The sequence below is a fragment of the Leuciscus leuciscus genome, assembly GCF_965113295.1.
Source record: "Leuciscus leuciscus genome assembly, chromosome: 13".
Classification (NCBI taxonomy): Eukaryota; Metazoa; Chordata; class Actinopteri; order Cypriniformes; family Leuciscidae; genus Leuciscus; species Leuciscus leuciscus.
The window spans coordinates 7,180,624-7,195,987 of NC_138737.1; the positions used below are offsets into that span (position 1 = coordinate 7,180,624).

At 36.5% G+C, this 15,364-nt stretch overlaps 2 protein-coding genes across 2 annotated transcripts in view; both read right to left on the minus strand.

The window, feature by feature from the left end:
• The window catches only part of rapgef1a (Rap guanine nucleotide exchange factor (GEF) 1a), a 112,848-nt gene that overhangs the window by 68,375 nt on the left and 29,109 nt on the right, over positions 1-15,364 (minus strand). The window lies entirely within an intron of this gene.
• The window catches only part of med27 (mediator complex subunit 27), a 60,463-nt gene that overhangs the window by 20,094 nt on the left and 25,005 nt on the right, over positions 1-15,364 (minus strand). The window contains exon 4 of the mRNA XM_082188171.1: positions 5,821-5,914. Within this exon, the coding sequence (XP_082044297.1) occupies positions 5,821-5,914 (94 nt within the window). The remainder of the gene's footprint in view (positions 1-5,820; positions 5,915-15,364) is intronic.

Below are 15,364 nucleotides of genomic sequence, written 5' to 3' on the forward strand. Positions count from 1 at the left end.
TGTAACTCAGGCAGAAACCCTGAGGGACAATTCACGTTCATAACTCACTTTGATCCGGACCGCTGCAGGAGTGACAAGCACCAGTTTGTGGCAGCACATTTCAAAGTTGCTTATTAGATCTAAAATGCATCTCTCCAGTACTCGGGATGAAAAAATTTAAATTATATTGTACGTCACGCTTCTGCATAGTTAATATCTGTCATGGAAGAGGGTACGAGGTTAAGCTGACGGTATTACAGGGCCAAGAAAAGCAGGTAGAGGGCCTGAGAAAGATGCATTTTCCATGCTAATTAACATCCCCTAATTACGGTGGGGCAAGGCTGTTAGGCAGAATCTGCCCGTAGAGAGCCGTCCCGTGCTCCAATTAATGCCATCGCACTCTGCAAAGCCGTGCCTGTTTACAAACTGATGTTAAGGAGATGCAGCTCTGCTGTGGATTGATTGCCCTTTGTTATAAATTGCAGATGTGTACCACACTAAGATGGTTTTTCCATTCTTCCATTCACAGCCATTTGCAGGAAAGGGACAGGAACTCAAACTAATAATAATAATACCGCTATAACTAGTGGGTTGAAATAAAATAAATAAAATAAAAGGACTGTTTCGATTCTTTAAAATAAAATAAAATTCTCTGATGCCACGTTTTGACTGTGTTCAGTGTCTGTTTCTTGCATACAACAGTTAAACGTGTCAGCTGTGTAGACACTATAGCTCTGGAATGACAATATTAATTTCTCGATTTTAATCGGTAATGATATGGTTTCTTAAATCTTTTAGTCTGTGCTGTTTTCTATTGATGCGCAGCGTGATAACAAAAAACTTTACTAAACATTTGTAGCGCGTCTAGTCTACCATCCAATAATCGCTAAAAAATACGTTCTGTTACTTTTAATATGAAGCAAAGTCTCAACTTTAAAATTCTTTCGATTTTATTACGAAATTCAAACAAGAAATGTAGTTTTGGATAGTGATTGTAAGTCATTTATGATATGGAAAAGCTGACCTTCTCTTTACGATTAAATATGGATAAATATTACGAGTACTGGTCAAAATGGCTAATGTATAGGAGTAGGGATTGAGCATAAGGAGATATTGTGAGTGTAATGCAAATTATTATTATTTTTATTTTATTTATTCTTTTCTCATTTACATTTTATTGGTAATACTATATTGAGAACCTCTTTTTTTTTCTTTTTCTTCAGTATGTAAAATACTTATCCAATGAAAACATTCTGGATTTGTATGTTGTATGATGGGACCTTGAACCTTTTATTGACTTGAAAGGACAATTACAATTATTCTCCTGATATTATAATAAAGGAAGGAAAGGAGGGGGGGAGAAAAAGAAGGTGAAAAGTTCTTTCTCTCTCCTCTCACTCCTTTGAGACTATTGGGAGAGTAACCCCTGATTTGACATTAACAGTTTATGAACAACATAATTGTATGTTATACCCCTAGTGACCTGTTTGTTCTGTTCTTTTGTGTTCTACTAAAATCCATATAAAACAATAAAAAAGTAAAAAAAAAGAAAAGAAAAAAGAAATGTAGTTTTGGCACTCTTTAATACGGCGGGACAGATCACTGTAACCGCCTCAGTTCAAGTGTTGAAAGGTACATTCACAGAAATGAATCCTGTCTCTTCAACCGGGGAAAGACATCAATAAAACAGCTTGTCGGCTGTACAAAGTCACTTAACGTTACATTTACCCCAAGAAAGCTTTTCAATGTCTTTAAACTCATTAGTTAGCCAGAAAAAAAAATAACTCTAGAGAAGAACATTTTGCTAAATATATGCATTGTATTACATATTCATTAGATTTTTACCTTTACCTTTTTAGTGATGTCTTCATTATTTAATGTAGCATATGCTTGAATAAATGAAAACAAGTATTACAGTTTATTTTCATTTAAATGTTAATATTTCACCAACAAACTGGATTCGAAACAATTCTGTAACTTAAGTTGATAAAAAAAAAAAAAAAGCCTTATGCGCAATTTAAATGTTTGTACAACTCAGTTTTAGCTATTTGAGTGTTAAAACAAGTTTGATTCATTAATTGATTATTTATTATTTCGGTTTTCGGCCAAGAGTATCCAGAACTTTCGGTTTCAGCCCAAAATGTTAATTTTGGTGCATCCCTAAAAAAAGAATTAGACAAAACCTCTCGAACTTTTGTACATTTTCATTTCATGCACAAATCGTCCAATGAGGACATTTCCTGCTGATCGCTTTGTTGAACACCGCAGAATAGCGTGTCCGAAGAAGGGCCTGGCAGCGATTTAGCCCCCTCGGTGACAGATCACTCCGGCCTGCCAACTGGGCCATCTGGAAGTGCATGCCCCGTGGGTGTGAACCACTGAACTCCCACTGCTGTGGAAGGGGCATTTGTAGTCTTCCTGGCAACACTGCCAAGATCTCAGTCTCTCTTTCCTCTCAGTCAGCGGTGCCAAAAGACATGACGGCAGCAGAGAAGTGTCAGAGGAAGTCTCAAAGGTAAGGGGGATGGTGTGTGGTGTGAATGACCCAACTGACAACTGACATCATCTCAAAATGTGATCATTCAGACCAAAAAGGCTACAAAGCATCTAGGTAGAGGTGGAAAACATTACTAGGAGACTGATACAGTGTACCATTGACAAAAAGATCCAAATTACCCATTGTGGTGACAACTTAATGTTGGAATCAGGGGTGTCATGCACCTAATATATATATAATAATAATATATATATAATTTTTTTTTATTGAGGAGGCACTAATTCACTAAATCCTGGCTCACATTGTGCCCTGGTTGAGATGAGACATGACAAAGGGGCAAGAAAAAAAATGCTTGTAAACAACACGTAGATGATGACAGAAGCAAATGGAAATGATCTATGACTCTGTTACACTGGCCAAATTTAGACATGTAAATGAGACATTACTGCCACACCGCACAAGACAAATAATATTTGTAGCTACAATAATAACTTTCATTTTATAATTTTATACTTTATTATTTAGTAATAATTTTTATACTTTTTAATAATATTGATAATACTTAATATATTTCTAAATTATAATATATATATATCCTCCTGAGACCCAGGAATAGACATTTAGGATATTCAATTTTAGAGAATTTCTCTGACATCATACAAGTCACAGTTTTAAGTCGGGATGTCCTGTAAAGAGCACATTCAGGGCTTTGCAGAAATACCAAATATTTGGAGGTTGCACCTTGACAACTCCCTCTCCTTGGTCTTTAAAAATGACTAAATGATCAAATTTATCACCCTTATGGAAATATGATAATCTTTTGTAATTATCATTTAAGTCTGACACATTTTCTAGTTGTTTGTAAATCAACATCTCAGGAAAATGTTATGGGTTTCAAATCAGAATATGACTTTCTGTTACAAAACAAGGCATTAATTTTATTCATGACCTCTGTAGAGGACACCAGGACTTACCATCATGGCATATTAGGAATTTTGGAGACACAAGAAGTGAATAGGGAAAGAAATTATATATCAATATTCTTATGAAATATGAGATTTTTTTTTCATTACATGTTGCCCCAAGAACACATTAATATGCAATTTAGATACATTGTATCGATGCATGCACAGGAATGGCATTTATGGCCATGTTTACATGCATATTGCATAAAGTAAAATGTATATATCATATAATTCGGTTATAACTTTCATTACATACTGTAGTTGAGAATCATCTTGATATAATGTTTGGATAAAAAAGCTTGAAACCTAAACATTGATTGGTGAATGGAATATATATATATTTTTTCATGTCTTAACATTTTTTATTTAATTTGTTGTCCCGTCAATGCAAACCAGGCATTAACCCCCATGTTCTATTTGGGGTCCGAGAGAACAAAAGGCCATTTTATAAGCTTGAAAAACATATTTAATATTTAAGTATCAGGTTAATACTTAATGACTGTTCCTTATTTTATGAGGACTGATTGATTATAAACAAAAAATGTTCATGCTTCAAACACCCTCCATGAGAAATCTTATTACTTCTGTTTAGCTATAACACTTTCATATGTTAACACTTGTTAATCGACACGGTTACATTTATATTTTAAATTATTATTTTTTCATTATTTTAACACATACAGGCTTAGGGTCTTTGGTACCCCAAGACGTTCAATCTCAACAGAACAGTGGTTGTTTTCAGCACAGCAAACTTCCAGATTAAGGCCTTAAACACACTGACTCATTTAAATGAACATGGAAGACAGGAAAAGTACTAAGGGAACAATAAAAAAGTAATACTGTCTGAAAAACAGCAATATTTCATGGTTTCAACAGTAATAATAACTAGTGTTAATTCCCAATGTACAATTTTAGCACCATTATACAGCCTCACAAGGGTCATCATCATTACCTTAACGCCACATGTAACTAATAATTAGCATAGACAAACACTAAATTAAAATGATCCATTTGTGGGAAAAAGCACCAATCGCAACCATTTCTCCTAATGCAGCTCAAAGGATTGCTGTAAATCACTCAAGTAGAGTTCAGCTCTAACGCCGCCTTCACACTGGCAGTTGAAATCAGCTCCGTAATACGCAATACGCCCCCAGCGGACGTCGTACTACACCGTTGAAAAAATTCGGAAGCGAGTAGAACAAAAATGGCGGAGATTAACGGTTGATTTTGTCAGTGTCAGAATGTACAATTCTGTATGATCTCTCTGATGAGGGTTATAGAGACATTAATCGGAAGGCTGCTGCGTGGAGGAAAGTTCCACAGGACGTTGATATGTCAGGTCGGCTAAATGTGATATAGTGGTATATAGGGCTTTTAATTGTATTAACTGCCCTAATAATGTTAGAAAATCATGAAAATAAAAAAATGACATGACAACTTATCGTTATAAAATCATTATTTATTTTATTAAAAGTTGAGAATTCAGTTTTGTTTATCAGTACCATAGCAACGCTAACTTCCGCTGGAATTGTCGGATAGGAACCGTCCGTAGCCTTTCGCAAGAGTTCAATTTTTTGAACGCATCCGGATGACCAACGGACACGATTTTTTTCGCACCGCACTCGTTCGGACCCGGTTCGCACCCATTCGCGAATCTCCATAGGAAATGAATGACTTCCGGTCGTTTCGTAGCCGTATCGGAGCTGATTTCAACTGCCAGTGTGAAGGCGGCGTAATAGACGACTCTCTTCTGCCTGTCCTTACTTCCATTATCATGCATGCATCCCGCAAAACTTTGAAAGTGTGGAGCGAACTCCTCAAAAAGTCAACAATCCCAGGCCCCTCTGGGATGTTCTCAGGGACGACTCACAAGGAGACTGACGGAGCAGTCAACAGAGAGATTGCTCCCCGAATACAAGGGCATCCAGCTCTCCATTACCTCTTATACACCATTAGTCAGAAAAGGCTTCTACATGGGTGCACTTCTGTGCTGTCCTGCTTCATCAATGCCAGTGGAAACGGAAACCAAGAAATAACTATATAAAATACTTGAGATTCATTACTATTTACAAAATTGTATTTTCTCCTCTACTATAGAAAATTAATACTTTCAAGACAAAAAACTTAGGCTTTACAATTTTGTTTAGATCTCCAAAAGTGCTTATTTTGCAGGTTATCTTGTCTTAAATCTTGCTTCTTCTACTAAATGTTTTTTTATTCTGACTTACTGACTAATAAGAAGCCATTCAAGTTGTGCTTGAATGTGTTTAAAACAACCAATAAAATCAATTTCAAATATAAAACTTGTCATTTTCCTTGTACAGAGACAAATCATCACAAACAACTCTGAACTGATGTGTATAGCAGAGAGCATCTCACCAAAAGAACTGCTGATGTCCCATTTGGCCGGAAAAGCTCGATTGACATATCTGGAAACATTCGTCCAATTCTGGATATGACATCATCCACATATCTGGAAAGAGAGAGAACATTTTGAGTAAAAAAAGTTGCTGATCTTTCACTTTAAGTGCAAACCAACAGGTCCTTGGGGTCACGGTCACTGCCAATACCAAATCAATGGCTTTTCATTAAGGTCTTGGTATTGAACAAACTAATTGTTTCTTTGGATACAACACATATTGATGGAGTCTAAACAGTTGAGGAGGTCCAGGTCAGCATTGTGATGGTCACTCTTGAAGCGTCACATCGAATTTGATTTGATCTTTATTTTCTAATTCTCCTTTAACATTTTAAAGGTTTATCAGTGTTATTTTAGTGCTTTTTATAGACTATTGTATTCACTGATATTTTGAACTAGTTTTTATTTTAAGTTTTAGTAATTTTATGGGATTTTGTCATTTCTATTAGTTTTTGTAATATCTATTAATTTAATATTTTTATAATTAATTTTTAATAATTTATTTAGCTTTAATAATTTTTTTCAGTTTTAGCAAATTTAGTATTTTAAATTTAAACTTATCTTATAACTACATTTTTCATTCAATATTTGTATATAATCTTCAAACTTTTTTTAGTTTTAAGAATAACACTGATGTAGCCTCACAAATCACGCCTCGTTGTTCTCAGTACAGCTGTAAATAATCAAAACAATGTCAAAAACAGGACACTAAACATCACAAGCAACATAAAAAAAACTGTACGAGCTCTAAATTGAAAGCATTAAGGCATCGATTTGCATCCACCATCAACAAGCGTCTCCGCTGTTCCACATCTGACATAACCTTCAATGCTTCAGAAGAAAACGAATACTTAAAACCCTGCCAGGGTTGCTCAACAGCCTCGTTAGACATCAATAAATTAGACAGAGAGTGCCAAAAGCCTACAGCCATCCCTGGAGTCAGCAGAACAGTCCCCAAGAAGAGTCGCCCAACATGTATTGTAGGGTCAATGCTAATAAGGGTTTAATGAAAATCTCCGTAGCCATCAGCTATCAATAGACTTGAGGGACTGGACCTGCACACAGACGAGGAAAATAATTCATTAAAGAACCGATGGTGGGTGGCTGGTGGAGGGATTTGTTTAAAAGTCATTTGAAAGTTAATGGACCAACTATGGAGATATTACTTTTTTACAGTGGTTGTGGAGAACCAAGGTAACCCACGGACAGGTGCAAACAGGGACACGCATGTGATTGCGTATATACACACACGTCTGCAAGTGCAATGCAGCTGGAGAATCGACAAAGATTAAGTTGCCTCATCATGTTGAAAGTTCTCAGTGATTTTCCTGCAACAGCAGTTTCTTTCCCAGAAGGGAAGATCAAAAGCAAAGAGAAATTGTTCAACATACCTTCTCTGTTTGTTCACAATTTCCCTCGTGCCTGCACTAAGGTTCCTCATTTACTCGCTTAAATTAAATAACAGCATATTAAATAGGTGAGAACATCACTAGAGTTCATCACCAGCTCGACATATGCTTATATCAAGATTTTGGGAATCATTAGACCAAGGATAAACTTGATTTTTTTTTTTTTTTTGAGAAAATGTGAGCAGTGCTTGTGCATGCAAAACTGTCCAGCACAGTGCTATGGCATTTCTAAGCAGTTGCTACGGTGTTCAGGATGGTTGCTAAGTGGTTTCCTACTAGCCCAATTCAAAATAACCCACCTTGTCTGTAATATATTCTGGTCTCTAAATGGCTTGAGTCCTTCAATATAACCTTAAAAGGACCTCTTGGCCAGTTTTATTGTTCAGCAAGTGAAAATAACACATCTGATCTCACACTTCACCCCTAAAATTGCCATGACTTGAGGTATCATTCATGCACAAATCTTGAGGAAAAAGTTATGCATTGAGCTTTAATACTTAAGGCAAGGGGTTCAAAACCCTAAAGCCGCATTTTTTTCACTATCTCTGACATTCGCATTCAATTGTCACATTTCGCCCCCACAGTGCCAGCTGCACAGATCCTTTAAAATTGTTTGTGAAGCAACCATTACCCTCCGTTTATTAACCATGGTAAAAATTTATGATTTGAATGAACATAATGAATGTATGATTATACACACAAAACAAATGACCCCCAATTCATCTGAAAGAAAAACATTGTAGGTTTTCAAGAGCTAATCAACGTAAATAATGATTAAAAAAAAATCCATAATTATTCATAATCACCATTTTACAGAAATAGTGTTAAAAAGGGGCTATATGAAAGAATTTTCATATATTAATCACTTTTTTAATGCCAAAGTGTGAACAGCTTGTAACTCGGCTTGTTTTTACCGGGAAAATCGAAATGATGTGACGTTTATGTGCATTCCCAAGAGCCTCTTTTTTTTTTCTCTGTGACACATGAAATGAATGCTTATACAATGTTCAGGATAATGCCGAAAGAACCACCCTGTACTGCAATGTCAATGCAACGAAAAGGGATTAATTCAAACTTAAGCCTAACATAGCCAGATCAATATAGTCTATAGTCTCAAATACATTTTATAATCAAACTATCATAACGGTGTAGTTTTAATTACCTCATCGGTCGACATGATGCTGGTGAATTGCAGAGCTGGTGCAAACATATCCATATCGCTACGATCAGATGCTTTCTTAACTGCTGCTTTCTCACTACTGTCATTTTTGTTGTTGAGAGGAAAGCGTGCGGCACATATTTACATATTCATCTAAACATTGCTCTCAGCAGCGTGAACAGTGTCAGGATGTTTGTTAACAGTGCATCAATACAAAGGTATTCTTTTTACCCCTAAGTAAAATACGAAAAAGAACCTCGTTAAATCACGTTCAGTCTCTTATACATTACGAAAGCACAAGTGTGAGAACAAGCAGAAAGTTGCAGGCTGCAGTTCACTTATTGGCCACCGGTGTCGCTAATATCAAGGGTTTCCGAATTTTACATAGAATAATGTTTTAGGGGAAAAATACTGGTAATTCTCACCTCGCGAATGACTTCCAGTCTGTTGCTTGTCATTTGTCGGAGCTTAACCGTAACAATGGTAAAAGTGACTAAAAAGTATACTTGTGCAGTTATTATTACTTTTGCAGCAAGCCAAATAAAATAAAAAGACCTGCAAACATCCTAAACACACTCAAAAAGCTTTAAAAAAAATAATTTCAATTGTCAAATAGGATGGCATAAGGAAAGCAGCCAATATTGTAAACTAACCTCACATGAACCAAAACCTGCTCTTCCAGCCAATCACAGACACTGCAGCCAAGCAATTATTTTATCTTCTGGCAGAGGTGGTTTATTGGCAATAGAATGGCTGGGATGTAACCAAATAGGGTTAGCAATTATATCTCCATTTGGCACCATAGAGGGGTGCCAGCATGTTACAAGACAAGACATGTTTTAATATCTCAATGCTTCATAGCTCATAATCTCTGGAGTGAAACCTACCTAATCTCCATGCAAACTAACTCATCATCGCTGGACTCACAGAAAAGGTTTTTTCTTCTGTGGCTCTGATTGTTTTCTCAAGCCAAGCAGAGTATGAGTCTCATAATGGATTTTAGGCACAGCGATGCTTGAATTAACATATCGAACATTACTTGCACATCAACAACTGTACACTCATTAAATCACTGTGTCTTCGCTCTGTAAAGTCAATACCTGCCTGTATAGATTTTGTGGTCCAAGATATGGTCAAGAATGTGTAAAATCAGTCAAAGTCTGCAGGATCCAAAATTATTATTTGCCACATCTAGGTATTTTACATGAATATTTATTACTAGCCAGATTACAGGTTTAGTATGACAACAGAATTAACATGTTTCCTTTGCAAAATTGCCATATTTGTGACAAACTGTGTCTCTGTGTCACAATGAAACTGTACCTGTCAAAAAACTAAAAATCCTAAAAATTCAACCTAAACTATGTAATCCTTCAGTTCTTCATAGTTCTTGCCAATCTGACATTTTATTTACTCGCAAAGCCAATAATCACTCACATTTGGTGCTTGGCTGCCTTGAAACCACAGTGTTTAAAGGTCCTTGTTAAAGTCCCCCCCTCTGGCCCTGCCCCAGGCCGTCTCTCTGAACAGGTTTTTAATTGTCTACTACCCATCTGCCCTGTTTTACCACTGCACCAGTACAGGACGGGACCAATAAAGGTCAAGAAAACCAATGGAAGAGGATACGGCTGTATCCTCTGACCTTGAGTGTGCTGTATCACTGTCAATCAGCAAGGCACTATAGGCCATCTTGCCAGAGTAGGCTTCATTTCAGGTTAAAATTTTCAATTGAAATTCACCATTCAGAGTGCAATATACTCCAAGATCGGGTGTAATGTCTCTTGCGCTGTTGAGGAAGCTACTAGCAACTCAATTAAAAGTAGTCAACTACAGTCAAGCTAGCCTTAAGGAAAAGTAGTAATTTGCTATCTTTGCTCATGGGACCACAGAACATTTTTATAACCAATAACTTGAGCTGTAAATGTCACGTGCCTAAAATCTCTGTAAAGCCTCAGGAAAAATGACATATAACAACGCCGTTTGCATGCGCACACACACACACGCAAAAACAAAACAAAACACTTCACCAGTGTCTACCTGAGCAGTAGCATCAAACACAGCAGAAAGAAATGTCAATTTCACACTTTATGAAAAAATAAATAAATCAGTAAAAAATGGAAAAAGCACACTTTAGAACCAGATGGTGTAGTTTACAAAACCCACCAGCAGCTTACAAGGCTTAGACAACATTGTACAAAACCCCCAGCCCTGGTTACAACACATAAAGGGATAGTTCACCTTAAAAATAAAAAATAAAAATAATGAAATGCTTTCATTTACTAACCAATATGTTGTTTATGTCATGCTATTTTAGTAGCATTGTTATATCATACTTTTTGTTAATATTTTGAATTCGATTTCAGTTTTCATTTTAACTTTAGGTAAAGTTCTAGTAATTTTGTTGTGTTTTCTTTTCATTTTTTTATGTCTATAAAGTTTTTATTAAGTTTTAGTTTATTTAGTTTTAGTTTGCACTTCAACTTAAATTAAACGAAAATGAGAAATGTTGCCTTGGCAAATAAATGAAGTAAAATAATTTAAAGTTTTTTAATATTTAATTTGATTTCAGTTCCTGTTTATTTCAAGTAATACAAATGTTTTAATGGATATGGTTTTTGTTTTATTTAAAGATAATAACCCTGCTCCAAACCTGTGTGAATTTCTGTGTTCTGTGGGGGAAAAAAAGAAGATATTTAGAAAAATGTCAATGGATAAAGACAGAATTGAAATTTTTGGGTGAACTATCCCTTTAATGCTCCCATAAAAAAAGAAAGAAATTTTGCTGCAATTTACAACGAAACAACATTTACTGTATAAAAATCCACCAGTGTTGGGCTTTTGCTGATCTGCAGGTTCTAGAGAGAGCTGTTTGAAGGCCCCGACGTTCTCACAGCAAAGTTCGGTTTCATTCTATGGGAGTAAAAAGAAGTTTGAAATGCATGAGCAGTGATATACTGTTAATGAACATCCTGACACCACCCACACTGCTGAGAGCAGCGTTTAGATGAATGTGTAAATATGTGCTGCGCGCTTTCCTCTCAATAACAAAATAAACGCACACCCAAAATAACAGCGGCGAGAAAACAGCAGTTAAAGGACAAGTTCAGTATTTTACACTTAAAGCCCTGTTTTCAGATAGTTTCTGATGAAATACAATGGTTAAGATTGAAATTTGGACAAATGCTGCTGGCCCGAGAATTTTCGGTTTCTGTGGTAGCACCCCCCCCCACCTCCACAATGGTTGCATAGGTGCACTGGAACAATCCTTCCTAAAACGCATTAAACTTTCGTTTACAAAGACGTGAAACTCACCGAGTGGTCAGGGGTGTTCACTGATATGCTCACACAAAAATCGCTGCAAAAGATGCTTTCCAACAGGTTTTATCGTAGTTTTTGTCCAACTCCATTGACTTGTATTGGATGAAAAACTACGATAAAACCTGTTGGAAAGCATCTTTTGCAGTCTTGTCTAACTGACTTGTCCTTTAAGAAAGCTCACAGCGATAGACATGTTTGCACCAGCTCTGCAATTCAGCACTGCAGTCAAGTCATATTTAAATAGCACTTTATACAATTATAGATCGCTTTGAAGCAAGCTGCTTAACACAGGGTTGCTGCACACTTTCGAAGTCGAATTTAAGGCTTTTTAAGACCTTTTTAAGACCTGAAGAAATCAAAATAAGTTAACAATAAGTTAACTCACACTGTTAACTTATTGCAATACTTGCCAGCGTAAATTGATTTCCAGAGGCATTTTCACCTATATACGGACATGTTTTCTTATTTAGAGGTATGCATCACCTTTTATGTCAAATTCTAACATTCCAATTAAATTCTATTCGAATAATAACACAATACGACTGTTACCAGTCAAATTAAATCATTAAATCAAAATCCATCTTTGCAGTGCAGAGGTGACACAGAAGCGGCATCAGAACTGGCATTAATATATTTAAACTCCATTTACAATTGCATAAATCAAGCTATGAGATTCGTTTTTTTTATTCAATATTTAAATATGAAATTATTTCTAATTTTAACGTTTTAATTAAAGGGTAGCTACTTTAAATAGGAAACTAAAACCGCCAGTAGGTGGCGGCAAGCCTGTGAGTTGAGGGAGTCATTCATTCAATCGATTTGTTCAAACGGCCGATTCATTCAGGAAAAGCAAGTGATTGTTCATTGAATTGTTAAAATGATTCATTCAAAACAATTTCAGTCAAAAAAATCATCGTTGTCTGTTGCATTGAGACTCTGCTACGGTTTCATTTAAAAATTCTCGTCGGCGAAATAAAGGGAAAACAAACAATATTGACAATATTGTGTCTAAAAAGTAACTCACACTGTTAACTTATTAATTTAACTGTTGTATAAAATAAATATCACATTTGCAATTAAAATGAAAAATGAAAAAAAAAAAAAAAACTGTGTCAGTGTCTCTTTCAAGTCGAAGTAGAACTTCCATATCTACTTTAAAGCAGATCTCCAATGTGTTTATGTTCTACACAAGGACTTTTGACCTCTGACCTCGACGGACTGACCAGAAAAAATTAAGCCTCAGAGCCACACCTACATAGTACATAATCGCCACGGACTAATGGTAGTTCAAACACGTTTATCAGCCGGAGCAAACTTTTCCGAACTCCCAAACTTTTCCGAACTCCCAAAACGAACTTCGTTTTGGCCTGAATTTGTCCGAGATGACGTCACACCAGTTTGTCCTTCAGTACTGCTTAAGAATATCGGGGCCTTGAGGGTATGAGTACTTACAACATGAGATTCTGTGAGAGGAAAACGCAAATGTTAGTTTTCTTTTTTATACCAACCTTGTAATCTAAAGTTAATGAATGCTCCATCGACATGTAGGTTCTGCGGCACAGTTTAAGGATCCACTCTGGAGTGTGATTTGAATGTTAATGCATCAGATTATCACCCAGATGATGAAACACTTTCAGTGGATTACATTCCAACTGCCTAAAAACTGATGCGGCCACAAGAAAGGGCATCTCCAGACACCCCTGAGAATGGCAGGAAGTCAGTGTCACAGGGACACAAAAGAGGAGGTGCTTGTACTTTGTTCATCTTGATGTAACGTGGTAACATTGCTCTCTCAGTGTGATGGACGATACAAAGTGATCAAATAGCCCTTTCTTGTGACTGCATGTGAGGGTGAGATGAATTCTGATAAACGAGTGCTGTTTTCCTCTCTTTCCTTTAATCAGGGATCAGCTATGACTAAAATTTTCATAACACTCTGCTCTCTAAGCTTTGCTGCAATGCAGCACAGGAAAGAGACACATCTTGACCTGCGATCTGGGTATTGAACATGAAAAAACCTGGATGCACTTGAAATTATTTGATGATCAAAATACAGTATATGATAAAATTAAAATTAAATAATGATGTATTAAATCTATCTATTCATCCATCCATTCATCATCTTTTAAATATGCTTTCAAACGCAGCAAGCTGGTCTTGACAAACTTTGCTTTTCTTGTTAAAAATTACAGTCGGATGAATTTCATTGTAATTCTGCTTCCTTACATTCAAATTCAATTAAAACGAAAACTGAATAGGAATTTGAAAAGTAATTTTAAACCGCACACAACCCAGAATGTTACAGTACGATTACATAAGTACTATGTACTAATAAAGTGCAAACACTTTTAAAATCTAATTAAAAACTATAGTAAAAAAAAATAATGCTAAAGAGTTAAATTGCAACTTTACAAAGAACAGTACCTTTACGAACACCCCAGTGAACAAGCCAAAGGCAACAGTGGAAAGGAAAACTCCCTGAGATGGAGATGAGGAAAAACCCTTGGGAAAAGCCCTTAGAAGACCGACCCGGGGAAGCCCACCTCCTTAGGCTTTTAAAACACTTTTAATACAAGGCATACACAAATTGTAATCTGAACAGATGTAATTCAGCCATATAATATTAATGGCAATACTGAGTAATTAGTGATAATAACTATTTAAATATGCAATGTGCACAGAGGAAAGATGCAGTAATGCAGTGAATGACAGAGACGGGTTGAGGCTGCTGTTAATAATAGTAACATGTAAAGTAAATCTGCAGGTCTCATGAGGGTGGTATGGTGAATTAGTCTTGGTTCAGTAACTGTGGCTTTGCCTGTCTGGCCGATGGGAGCAAGAGGCACTGAAATGACAACAGCACTCTGCATTGATCCTAGGGGGGCGGCAGTCTCATATCCTGAGAATTCAAAAGCAACAGAAAAGCACCTGACCAATGACACTTCCGTAATCACATCTAGGTCACCTTGAGCTGACCAGGGCAGCTTTCAATGCATATACTATATGACCAGGGCTTCAACTTTTTAGCGCACCAGCCACTATGGCTAGTGGTTTTCCAAAGTTAGCCGCTCAGCATTTTCACTGGCCACAATTTTGCCATCGATACCATGGGGGGAAACGACCAAATAGATATTTTTAATATTATCTCATAATTTGGCAGTAGGTATATTAGGCTGCTGTCACTTTAAGACCTAACGCACGGATCCATATACTGTTACACGTGCGTTTTCTTTCTCAACTGTTTACGTTCATTTAAAACATAATTGACTGTGTTTACGTGAATACTCGCCAAGACCGACATTTCTGACGTTATTTTGTGTGTATTGGACTGTTTAAGTGCAATAAGCAGCAAAAAATAACTAAATTTGGTACTGTGAGGCGGCTTTATGTGCTCACACTTTGGGTATGAGCACAAAATCTGCGGGAATGAGTAAAATTACGCGCAATGCATGAAATCCCAAGCCGAAATTCAAGCCCTGTAACACCAACAATATTCATCCGGAGCAAATGAAACGAGTGAGTAAGGGGAGGTGGGTTTGTGTGTCATCTGAGAGATGAGAGAGCAAGAAAGCACAGCTGGTATCATGTATCTATTCTAGGGAAAGCATTTCAGATATT